This window comes from Neopsephotus bourkii, unplaced genomic scaffold (genome assembly GCF_033783945.1).
Source record: "Neopsephotus bourkii isolate Nb327-2 ecotype Australia unplaced genomic scaffold, CSIRO-AGI_Nbou_v1 NB_941, whole genome shotgun sequence".
In the NCBI taxonomy this organism is placed as follows: Eukaryota; Metazoa; Chordata; class Aves; order Psittaciformes; family Psittacidae; genus Neopsephotus; species Neopsephotus bourkii.
This window is the reverse complement of record NW_026901435.1, coordinates 3817569-3830491: the sequence shown is the minus strand read 5'-3', so window position 1 is coordinate 3830491 and position 12923 is coordinate 3817569. Positions and strand designations below refer to the sequence as shown.

Genomic DNA, 12923 nt, shown 5'->3' with positions numbered 1-12923 from the left:
AGCTATTTGATTTTATGTTTATAACTTATTTGTAGTGTGTTTACTTCATACTGCACTTACAGTACTGTCCTGTGTTCAGCAATAGAAGTCCTTTTTCTCCTTACTAGTAGCTGGTGCAGTGCTGTGTTTTTGACTTTCAGCCTGGGAACAACACTGATAACACCAATGTTTTAAGTTGTTGCTCAGTAATGTTTACCAAGGACTTTCTGAGTCTCATGCTCTGCCAGGGAGGAGGGGAAGCTGGGAGGAAGCAAAGACAGGACACCTGACCCAAACTAGCCAAAGAGGTATTCCATACCACAGCACATCATGCCCAGTATATAAACTAGGGGCAGTTGTTACCCAGAACGGATAGATCACTGCTCGGGTCGGGCTGGGTATCATTCAGCGGGTGGTGAGCGGTTGTATTCTCTTCCCTTGTTATTTCCCTTATCATTATTGTTATTAGTGGTAGCAGCAGTGGTTTGTGTTATACCTTAGTTACTGGACTGTTCTTATCTCAGCCCATGGGAGTTACATTCTTTCGATTCTCCTCCCCATCCCTCCAGGAGCCGGGGGGAGGAAGGGGGGAGTGAACAAGCGGCTGCGTGGTTCTGGGTTGCCAGCTGGGTTTAAACCCCACGACAAGTACAAAACACTCTCCATCTTTCCACTCATAAGACTTGTACCTCTTTCCTCCCTGTAGTTTGTTCCAGCCAGCTTGGAACAAAGGAGACAACTCATTAGTCCGTGAAATCCAGCTGACAACTGTATGCATGAGTCTCACCTAACACATTAGAGTAATGCCACTGCTTAAAAATGGATATCACTGGTCTGAAGAGGCACAGTGAAATGAGTGCTTCTGTTTAATGTTTAACATACATTTATAACATATGTTCAATTTTCCTATTGCGGTGGCTGGCTTTGATGGCAGGGAAGGAGCGCTGACTGGTGGGTTTATTGTAATGGCCTCACTGCAGCAAAATCTGCAAAAGAGATCTATGAAACCACATCCACATATACACAGAACTACTTGATTCCTTGGTGTTTATTCTCGGTGGTCTTTCTCCCTGTACAGACATTCTTTAGAGACTGCTTAGCATGAGGTCTTAAACACCCGAGGTGGCCTCATGGCATCACAATTAAGCTTCAGTGCACTGATAAAAATGTCCTATAACCCTGTATTATACCACAGAAGCCATGGGACCAGATTCAAAATCTCTGAACACAGAGAAATTCACTACCTATCCAATTTCCACTGCTTAGACTCATTGCAAGAACAGACCTCACTGTTTTGAGAAGGCTGAAGCAGTTTCAGTCCAAGACTGAACAGGTTGCTCTTAGTCATATACTGTGTTGTCACTTTTCATATTCATTTGTCTTTCACTTCCACTGCAAATATGCAACATTTCCAAACGTAATCCCACTGCAGCAAACAGGACTACCTGTAGAAAGCTTGATTTTGCAATTATTTCATTGCCAGCACAATTTCATTAAAACTGAGCCAATGAATCCCACTTGGTTTAATGGCAAATGGGAATTAATATCAACCTATCTGAAAACAGTGCTTACCATATAATAAAAATTCAATACCTATAGAGATTACAGAATCAGAAGGCACCTCTCCAATCAGAAAGCTGATTCTTAAATATAGCTAATAGGGCATGTAATATAATTCCTTTGAGCATGTAATATAATTCCTTTGTGTTGTGGGGTTTTTCCAATTTTATTTCACAGTCTTGTGACATCCCACCATGATTTTCTGCAGACAATTCTTTTTTCATCCTAACTCCGCATCAGTTCTTACAATTTTACTCTTCAAACCAGTTTTTAGCTTCACAATATAAATCACCACAAATTATGTCATCCTCTCTTCAAAAAAAGTTTAAGATACAGAGGTTTTGGTAAAGTTTACTTGATTTTCATTTCACAACAGTCATTGCATATAGTGAAAAAGTTATAGTAAAAAAAGCTTGATTCAACTCATTCTTCATGAAGCCTCACTGAATTCAGTGACTGTACTAAATGAAAGTCAAGGCAGAATCTAAACTCCAAAGAGTGATTTTCCTGGAAGCCTGAAAAAAAGATTTGCCTTCAGAAATAAATTACATCAATTTTTCTGTCTGCTCTTAAGCTGCTACTCCAAAACCTTGGCTTTTTCATACAATTTAAAAAAAAAAAAAAAAAAATAAGAAAAGGCAATCCAAATGGAAAAAATATGGAAAACCTAGCTTGATAGAATGCACAGATGTCTCACAATAAAAACCTTTCTTTCCATATTTTAATGTAATATAAATATACAAGTCACTTTATTTTGGCTACTTTAAAACATGGCTCTGCCACAACATGATTTCAGCATTAAAGTATCTGCTACCACAGCACAATTTTTGCAAGTCTACTTTTGGACATTACAGCTAATGATATATGTTGGAAAGACTGCAAAAATAATGGCACATTTAAAACCATTATTGATTAAGTCATTATTGAGGTCATTAAATAACAGAGGAAAATAATTTGTTTGGAATGGACTGTAATGAATAGCATTTACTGTTGGTTCTGAAAGAAATAATCCTTGGAACTAAATGTCTTTTTTATAAGGCAAGGTAAGAGAGGGAAAAGGGACTGGGATTCCTACCAAACCACTAGAACTAAATGGAAAATTTTTACTTCAAATATAGTTGGAAACTGCTGACAAGACAACTTACCTACTAAGGGAAATCAGAGTTTTTATATGGTACGCTGCAACTGAGAACATTTCTTTAACATAACACACTAACTTGATTTGCACCTCGTATGTGAGGTGGAAGTTCACTGACAGCTTTTTTCTGCTTCACTGAATCTCCCACAACTGCTTTGGTATTTTGGTATTAAACACTTGTGTTTAAGGTGCAGTCCAACTGTAAGTCTTAATTTCTTAGGATTCCATTAAATATTATCTAAGTTGCTACATTCCCAGTCAAGGAATGTATTTGTGCTCTCTAGCAAACATACAATTAGACCTATATTTTCCCTTGGATTAAAAACAAAATACCTAGTTACCTTGCTTACATTTCACACAAAAAAAAAAAGAAAAGAAAAAAAAAAAAGAAAAAATCCACAACTGTGACCCCTAAGCAGTCATTCTGTTCTTTGGTTCATGTGTTCAGAAATGCTTGTTGTACATCTGCTTTTTTGCCTACTTGCTTAAACAGAATGAATAAGGAGCATAGAAGGACAATGCACACTGTAAGAAAGAAAAGTGCTGGCTGGCTGGCTCACAAGTGGTTATCAAAAGACTCCTGTATTTGCTGACTTGGAAGCTAAAGTACACTCATTATTTCAAACTGCCCCCAAGCCATCAGCAAGTAAGGAAGCAGTTGTTTTTTGAAAATTATCCCCTAACAGGCATTAGGTCCTATGGTGCTCTGGAGCACCAAACCAGCCGGTGTAAACACAGCTGTAAGCCATGATGAGTACATACACAGTAAAACAAAGTGGACAGGTCAAACCCTTGCCTAGACAAGCATGCCAGCCACCAGTTTCAAGCTATCAGATTCCCTAAGCAGTCTTTAGCTCACTGCTGGTCTGCCCACAGTCCCCTGAGCGTCTACTATCACTCAGTGCAGATGCACTCTCAAAAATTAACTTGGTAACTTTTAGTCAGGTGATTTTACACCCAGTTCTGGACTTCTGCAATGCCCAGTTTCCATGTTAGGTTTTGTCACTATAGTATGCCAGAGACACAATATAATATTAGAACAATTTCCCTGTGTCCACTTGGCTTACTTCCCATGGCTCTCCAGCAATCACTGTTGTTACTGAACACAAGACTGTGAATCAGCTAAAATTAAAATGTTAACATTCATAAAAATGAAATGGAGTTATTCAAATGGCCTTTCCCCTCAGAAACATTTACACAACTCCAGATGATTTCACTGGGAGTTGTACATGCCTTTTGGACCCAAAGTTTAAACAGTTTCCTGTATGTGCTCTTAAAACCAGCTTTCAAAAATAACCTGAAGCAGTAAATTTCACACAGAGCCATGTTTCATTTCAGTTAAACATTGGATTGATATAAGCCAGCATCTGAAAAGGTCAGAATCAACTATATAAGTGAGCCTTCTCTTGCAGAGGCATATACTTGATTCCAGCCTTGTTTACATCAGGAATATCCCATTAAGTAGGCAGGCTAGGCCACTGCAGCCAACGATCCAAGTGTGTCCACCAGATGAGATGGTCGCAGGATCACTTTACGGTTTTACTCTAATGACCAAACTCTCCTCAGCATTGCAGAAGGCAGTCACTTTGGTCAGCTGATACCCTTCCCTCCCAACCACAAAGCAGACAGTTATTCCTGGAGTACCAGCCCTCGGGCACATTGAGAGGGACGGTGCAGGGCAGAGTCAAGGTCTTGCTACACAGAGGGAATGCTCACTTGTTTTAGAAAAAGTTTCTTGCTCTTCTGCTACTGGGAATGCAGAAAGGTGAGAAGACACACACCAGGGAAGTTCTGAGCCAAAACAAAGGTACTTTGGACAGAGCACTTCTGAGTCCCTGCTCTAGGATAAAGCCAACAGGAATTCATACCTTTCATCCTTTCAATATTTTATATACCTTTTCCAACAGTTAATCAGGTAACACTAATCTCAGCTGTCTAGAAATATCTTTTTATTATTCATTCAAACTTCCCCTGTGTTTATTGGGTTGTTTGGGTTTTTTTTTCCTGATATATATTTCATTTCCTGTATAAAAGTAAGAAAATTTTCCACAGATTAACAGAAGACAATTTCAAATGTCAGACTCAAAGATCTTGGAATGCATAATATTAGAAATGCATGAAACAGCTTTAAATCTCCTGAAGGCACACTAAGTCCTTGTTTCTGTCAGGAGGGAAGCAGGACTGTGTAGTCTGAACATTACGTAAAGTCCCTGTGATATACTAAAAACATCATTGTAACAAAATGTCACTTGAATTTGTACTATGTTGTCTGTAGGAGGTCATTCATTTCTAAAGCATTCTTATGGTACCATAGAAACAGCAAAACAAAATAATTTCTTTTCCGAATAACTGCTATTTTCTGACAAAAAGGAGGGGCTCTCCCAAATATAAGCTCTAAGAAATGTATGCAACAGAAAATAACTTGAAATTGAAAAATGACCTAGTTATGACAAGTTTTTGTACTATATTGATTTAGTGCAGCCCAATTCTCACAGCACAAACAGGTACCTATCAAACAGGATGGAAGTAGTAGGCCCTATATCACTAAATATAGATTCTCTTTCTAAAGGGAAAGCTACTATGATGAAACTAGGTCTCAAACTTATCTCCTGAACTTAATACACCACATCTCTTGTTGCTTATTCCAAAGCTTACAAAGATAAGAATAAAATGGGTTGATGCATTTGATAATCTAGACTAGCAGTCTCATTTATTTCAAAAGAACTACATCCATTTACACCATTTCTAGCTTAGGAACTTCACTGATGTAAGTGGAAATGCTTTGAAATTTCTCAGTGAAAGCAAGACATGAATCTGAACACAATTATTTCCATAAAAAAAAAAAATACTTTTTTTTCTAAATTCCTATGAAACTTGTATTACAAATGTAATGACTCCCCTGCTTAGAGTCAGTAACTGAAATATTCTGTTCTGAGAAATATGTAACTGCCAGGAAAAGGACACTCATAAAATAGATCTGCAGATCCGCAGCTTTTAAACTTTTCAAACATTCGTTAGGATTAAACGTTTGTGTAGATTGCTTAATCTAGCAATGATTTTTTTTTTTTTGTAAAACAACTGCAGATTATGAAAGTTAATCTATTTAGCAGCTAATGTACAGTATGTTCTTTTCATCTGACAGCATGCCTTTGGGCAGAAAACCAAATTCTTGCCAGATTTAAAACCACCTCTCTTATTAAAAAATAGATTAATAAAACAGTAGCTCTCACAAACCACTTGTCTGTTACATTTACATTCACTGCCCTTACCATGTTTGTCATTGTTAGTTCTGGTGTATGACAACTTGGGTAAAATCATATGATCCCCCCCCCCCCCAAAATAAAAGCAAAATGGGGGGTTTGGGATGTTTGGGAATAAGAGGAGGACTTTTTCCTAAGGCATTCTTGTGGATATTTCTTGCTTATTCTTCAATTTGTATTATTACGTATCATCAAATCTGTATTTATTATGTATCATCAAATAAAACTCAGTGCTAATTTGTTTAGTTCCCCCAGCTGTCACAAGCCTTGATGCACCACATGGCAAATGGCAGCCTGCACTGACTTAGCTTAGCAGTTTCAGTGACACCGAGTGAGCTGAGGGGAGTCACAGCCAACAAAATGTGTCTGAGGAAAATTTTTCCATGGCACTTTTATAGAAGGGCTCCAACCAAAGCTGCCTGGTGATGGATCACCATGCACTCTTGAAAGTGAGAGGATAAAGTGGAGAGTTTTCTACAGCACATATTTTGTATGTGCAGTTGTGTTTAATGCACTATGAAATATAAAGCTCCAGAACTTTCACCTTCGGTTGGTACTTCATAACTGCAGATAAAATCAGCCAGTGACTGAAAAGGGTTGTATAAAAGATCAGAGCACTATAAATTTCCTAAAGTATTGATTAGTGAAAAAGGAAAGCATACTCCTGCATCGAAGGGGCAAAAGCATTGTTTCCCTTTTTCTGCTTCAAAAGCACAGAAAAGAAATAACCCATTCTCTCGGAATAACAATTACCAGTATGGTATGGAAAAATTCTGATTACTCATTTGCTAAACTCTCTATACTGTGCTGTCTGCGAACAGTTCCTAAAATTCTGATCCTCTGGCATGTGTTTTATCTCTGAGCTGGGCCAGACAGCTTGTAGAAGAGATTATGGAGTCACTTGGGGGAATGTTTGCTCTCTCTGTTTTATGCAGTGAATCAATAAGGGCTTGCATATACTTAGCAAAAGAAAAACAAATGAAGAAGCAGAGATTAGCCAGCTGGTAAATGATACCAGGTACGCAGAATGACTGCTGGTTGGGTTTGTGTGAATTAATCTTCCCGAGTATCCTGAAACAAGCAAGCCACTTCAAAACACTGAAAAAAATGCCTTGCAGAGCAAAGCAGAGGAAGAGAAGGAACTTCCAAGAGAAATTTGTAGCTACTAAAAATACTTTGGAGATAACATACATAACTGAAGGACCTTCAATCCATGCCTGGGCAGACATCTTCTTGCAAATCATATTTGAGCAGTCTAAAAAATTATCAGTTTTTCTCTCTCTGCTGAAGGCTACCCTTGCAACTGAATACACTACCAGCCCATATGAGTTCTCCTACTACATGTACAGCAAAATAAATCATTACTGAAGGCAATAAGAATGTTTGTCTACACCCTCAGTCTCAGGGAACCATTTAGTGATTCAGTAAAATTCCATTAACATCTGAGACCTTGAATTTTTCATTTCCTGCCACTTTTAACTATACAATAGCTGGAGAAGCTACTGTATCCAGTTCCTCTTTTCTCACTTTCCTACTGGTGCTGAAATGTTCACTGCACCCAAACTGACTTTCCTTAGATGATGTTATCAATACCATAAACCAACAACTGTCACAGTTTGAAAGGCAATCTCAAGCCTAGCTCTTGATAATGATGATGAACTGGAGTGGCCAGCAACTATGGCATCACTGACTAAGTAGGTTTGGTGAGAAATCATATGGTGAAGACATCAAGTAAGCCCCACTGGGATTCCTGATAGAGGAAAATACTTAAGTGCTCAGTACTTCAGTGCTGTTGGCAATGAAAAACACACACTGAACTATTTTGTTTCTCAGACACCATGGCTCATGGAAAAACTAACTGAAATACTTAACACTTCTTTATGCTTCCTTTTGCAGCTTTTTTGTCATTACTGTTGATAAGTTTATTTCTCCAGGAGTTAAGATCTGTCCCATTCCCAGCCTCAGTCAGACAAGTTATGTCAGTCAAGCATTCACTTCATTGACCTGTGTAAATTTTCAGGCAAGACCAACTGTATTTATTTTACCTTCACAGGCAGCATGACTTCTCTTTTCAAGTAAACTCTATACTAATCTTTGAAGTTTGAATGCTGCCTTTCGGTTCCAAAATTGCAACACTTTTACTCTAAATTGTCTGGTTTTCCTCAAAGGTTTTGTCTTTTTATCCTTCAATGTAAGAGAGTACCATACAGTGAAATGTCTTATACATACTTTAAACAGATATTCTGAGAACCCTTCATACCATTAGTCAGAGAGTCTTTTAAAATATGCATGGACTGTGTTCAAAGAGTTTTAGTTTAATTTAAGTATTTTTATTACCCCATGAAACAGCTATATGCTGATTACTAAAATACACAGTGGATGTTCCATGAGAAAACATCGTGATTTATATCCCTGCTGTCATGCAAACAGAACTTTGTATTCTAGTCTTTACCTTTGATCACCCAGTAATGACTGACATCTGTATATACCCTTACTAACATTTTATCTAACCAAGAAAAATTTAATAGACAGCTTCAATACAAAGAGTAATGTTTTCTGGAGTGTACCCTGACGGGATTTTCAAATCCAGCCGAATCTTCAAAGTGTATGCATTTGAGTCAAAAAGCTGTACCTGCCAAAATGGTAAAAGTAATTTTTAATTTGATTTTCTCCCAACTCAGGAACTGTATAAAAAGTAATTCAGTTAGTGACAGGATGTTTATTTATTCATATTGATCCCAAGACAAAATCTGTCACAGAAGTTTTTACATAAGGTTTTAATTCAGTTGCTTAGAGTAAAATCTCCTACGGGAATGTTTCTGTGTCCTTTTAAGTGCAACACCCATTTTAAACTCCATCTGGTTGCATATAAACCAATTCCTGAGCTATAGTCAACTATCCTTTTAAATTCTTTGACTCTTAAACCAATTTTCCACACCAGAAAGACCAAATCAGAATCAGAGCCCTCTTAGGGAGGGGGAGGTGGAGTATGGAAAGGACAAGACAGTCTCTATCTGACACTGAATTCTGGTTTTCTGATGACTCTGTATTCTCGATTCTGCTGTATTTCATTCACTGCTCTCTCCATTTAGAACGTGTATTAACTGAAGCTCCAGGCAACACCTTAGAAGACTTTTCTATTGCTCAAGTTTTATGATAGGCTAAAAAGCTAAGCTTATTTTATGAATTTGCAACACACTTGATCACTCCAGAGCTCCATATTAGTAAAGGTTCTCTCAGGTTTACTACAAAGATACTCAGTGAAAACCTTTCCACCAAATGTAAACAGTTAACTTAGTCAACCCTTCAGTAAAATATGAGGCATCTCCCTAAGGAAGTGGACAACTCAGTCTGTTGAACAGAGAGACAGACACCTTTCAAGATTTGCAAAGGAAGACCAAGGCATTTGTCTCTCCACTGACAGAGAAAAAAAGAGGGGTGTCAGGCTCCTCTGTCTACTTGGCATCTATTCTGTTCTTGTCTGAGAGTGAAATTTGTATTTCTGGATGTACAGGTTAACTCAGTTAGAATACCATACAAAAGGAAGTGGCAGCACTCCCACCAACAGGGAAGTTCATTAAGTCATGATTACCTCTGGCCTTTCTAGAGGATATGGGGAGAATTCAGCTATTTGTTCTCCTTTACCTGGATTTCAGTAGTGTTATGGGCAGGTGACAGGTTCTCTACAAAAGAGGCACTTTGGATCTTGCATGGGTAGTGAAAGTGAGGGAGTTAGGGACCTTTCAACATAAATCACAAGGTGCCTGATTCTCTGATGGCTACACCTTGTCTCAGTGCAAGTCCGTAAACTGGATAGAGATCTGAAACTTGGGTAGTGGACCAGGCAGGAGGTTGGTGCCTAGGTCTCAGGTGGTCCTTCTATAGTCAGTGAACAGAGAAATGTTCCTTTGAAGGAAAAATGAGACCTCAGGTGGAGTACCTGCCTTCCAGAAGTATCTGTCTTCCTTCATCAATCACTGAAGAACCCTAGAGAGTCCATGCTGCAAACTGCAGTGTTCAAAAAAGTGCCTAAATTTTAGTGGGATGAATTCAGCATATTGGTGAATCATCAGAACTAATTGTTTGCTTGTTTTTCCAGGTTCCTATTTAAAATAGATTTTCTGGTTTGTTTTCTAACCTATGTCATAAACAAAAAGTTAAACTGATGGAGAAACTGAGGGCCAAGCATACCCTTACTTTAACTCCATTAGCATCAATGAAGATTTAATTCCATGTAATTAATCTGAAAGATGTTTTCAAGTGCCTTGCCCACACAGCTGCAGTGCCAGAATTTAGCAATATGTACCTGGCCAGCACAGACCACAGTCACACTTCCTTTCAAGGCCTAGAAGGCAGCTTTCTCTATCCTCTGACATGTAACAGAGGACACTGAGAAGGCTCACAGAGAAGTCTAGGAAATTCTCTGCTTGAAGGCAAAGGGAGAGCAGCCTCCCCTCTTTATAAGAGTCTTTGGCTCCAACTTACACTTTTGCTAGCATTCTGTTAATGCTCACCTCCAGGTTATTACTCCTATTAATTAAAAGCAGGATATGATTTATTATTCCTATGACTAGACTAGATGTTGCTTCTCTAACAAAAATATGGTTCCTGAACACTGTCCAGTTTCAGTTCAGTACAAACCCTGCAAATTTTCAAATGGATGAGATACTTTAACTCCACTAATTAATCCTGTTACATTAAGAACAATCTGCCACTAAAATTGAGTAAGGTTGAGAGGTATAAGACAAAGATATTTCAGTAAGGCTGGTATGGAAGTACAGTCAGCTTTTTGGTATTTCTGACAATACCTTTATCAAGACACCCAGAGTCCCCTCCACAACCAGTGATTTGTCCCCACTGTTTTCCCTGATGGACAGTAAGTTTGGAAAATCCCTGTAAAGTAGAAGAACATCTGTATGCCTATTTTTCATTCACATATTTACTTCTACAGAAAACTCAGGAAGACAGTACCCTTTAAGGGACCTTAAACATTAGTCAAATAAATGAATAACTGTACAGAAATAATAAATAATTACCTTCAAGTGTTTCTCCTTCTCCAGAAAGAGCCTCTCCTGCTCCAGATGCATACAAGGCAGACACAGTCAATGCATACCTAGTGGCTTCATCTAAGCCTTTCAGCACTTTAGAGGTAGTGTCGCCTTTCACAGTCACTTCCTTAGTTTCACCTCCTGAGGCTGGAGTGTATGTTATAAAGTACTGCTGCACTTTGCCAGGAGCAGCACCCCAAGACAGCTTCATTGTTGATGTTGTAGCATCAGAAACTCTCAAATTTCTTGGATTTCCTCGGACTGCACATGTCAAAAGATGTTGAAAACAAGTTGAAGCAAGCTTTACTTAGTGGTTTATTTTTCAGGTTAACATAAGACTTACTGCTGAAAAAAATTGTTCCTGAATAGCCTGCACTAACACTGCTACCATAATCAGGATTTTATAATTCGATAATTCTACCCTCACAATCCTCAGGCAAAAATGCTCAATAAAGTCTTTTTTCTCCTATATTTTTCTGTTAAAACAGGCTCAGTTCTGGAACACTTATACATACTAGCACCTGAATATATATTCAACTTCAGCACACCAAGATTCATGCTGAAGTCACTGTCTGCACAATCAAGTCACAGATCACCAGTGAAATGTGAAATTAACACATTAAAGTTTCCTACAGAGTTCTTTTTGATGATAGTTTTTCTGTTTTCTAATATTTAAAAACTTATTGAAGTTTCACCAGTGATCAGGACATTTCTACTGTTTCTGTACTTTTCATATTTTGTTTAATAAAGCATAATACCTGTTAAAGGATCATATGTTTTCATACAAGTTAAGGCCACAATGATAACTTTATTACAGTAAATGAATCATTTATTCCTTGTTAGCCATTCAGAACAAAGTGCTAACAAGGTGTTTTGCTGAAAAAAATGCAATTTATATAATTGACAATACGAAGAATCACAAGGACAATTAATTAAACATACAGGTAGATTCTTCACCCGTTACCTTCCTGCCCTGCTAGGTGCTGCAGGTTCAATACACTATATTTTAAAATTAAATATTGCAATTTTGGTAAATTATATTGTCTTAAATTACATCTCAGTTAGGCTTGAGTAATTTTATAATTCCCTGTTCATATGGGATAATACATATGGCCAATGTGGGTTATTCTCTTCTCAGTATGAATATGTCAACATGCAGAGAGTTCTTCTCAAGCTTACTACATTCACAGCATTGATTATGTACCTTCATCAGTTTTTGCATATCCATTCAGGGAATTCCCAGGCCCAGACTGATATTCAGGAATAACAGATACTTCATATCTTGTATCCTGGATCAAGTTCTGCAGAATAGTTGATCGTTCATTTGCTGAGACTGTCACTTGTTTCCTTTCTCCTCCCGTAAGTGGTCTATACACAAGCCTGTACCGTAGGACATTTCCTGGCGCTGGAGTCCAGCCAACTACAAAGCTATCAGTAGTTTCATCTGTTATCCTTAAGTTTCGAGGAGCACCTTTAACTACAAAAAATATAAACATAATTTGTAAATATTTGCTTTTAATCAAGTAGTATCTGAAATGAAATCATTCCAATCATTCTGTTAGCTTATCCACTCTATCAAAACAACAGTTTATATTGCCGTCCCATTGTTTTAGTCATTTCTGAAAATTTATGGGCCAGAGTTACAATGAGCAGTGTAACAAAGCTGTCCCCAAAAATACATTAATCTCAGTTTATACAGGCACTTCTGAAACTTAAGATAGTCTGGCTGTGTTTAGTGGTAAAAGTCGAACTGAACTGTGTGGGACACTTGGCAATAACTAGTAGGGAAATATATTAACACAACAAAATATACAGGTTTCTCTGCTGTGGCCATTTGCTTCTGCATGACCTTCGTATGCAGATAGCTGACTACACACAGACAGCTCTCTGATTTTAAAGAAATGACCAAGGGAAATGCAACAGGGAAAAAAAAAAAAA

The 12923-nt window shown here is 37.9% G+C and overlaps 1 protein-coding gene across 12 annotated transcripts in view; it reads right to left on the bottom strand.

Annotated features, from left to right (window-relative positions):
* Window positions 1-12923, bottom strand: part of COL12A1 (collagen type XII alpha 1 chain) — a 102142-nt gene that overhangs the window by 68740 nt on the left and 20479 nt on the right. For 10 of the 12 annotated variants that reach the window (XM_061358420.1, XM_061358417.1, XM_061358414.1 and 7 more), the window contains 2 exons: window positions 12190-12462; window positions 10974-11246 (listed from right to left, as the gene is read on the bottom strand). The exons of the other annotated variants lie outside the window; for them this stretch is intronic. In XM_061358420.1, the coding sequence (XP_061214404.1) occupies window positions 10974-11246; window positions 12190-12462 (546 nt within the window). The remainder of the gene's footprint in view (window positions 1-10973; window positions 11247-12189; window positions 12463-12923) is intronic. 12 annotated transcript variants of the gene reach the window in all.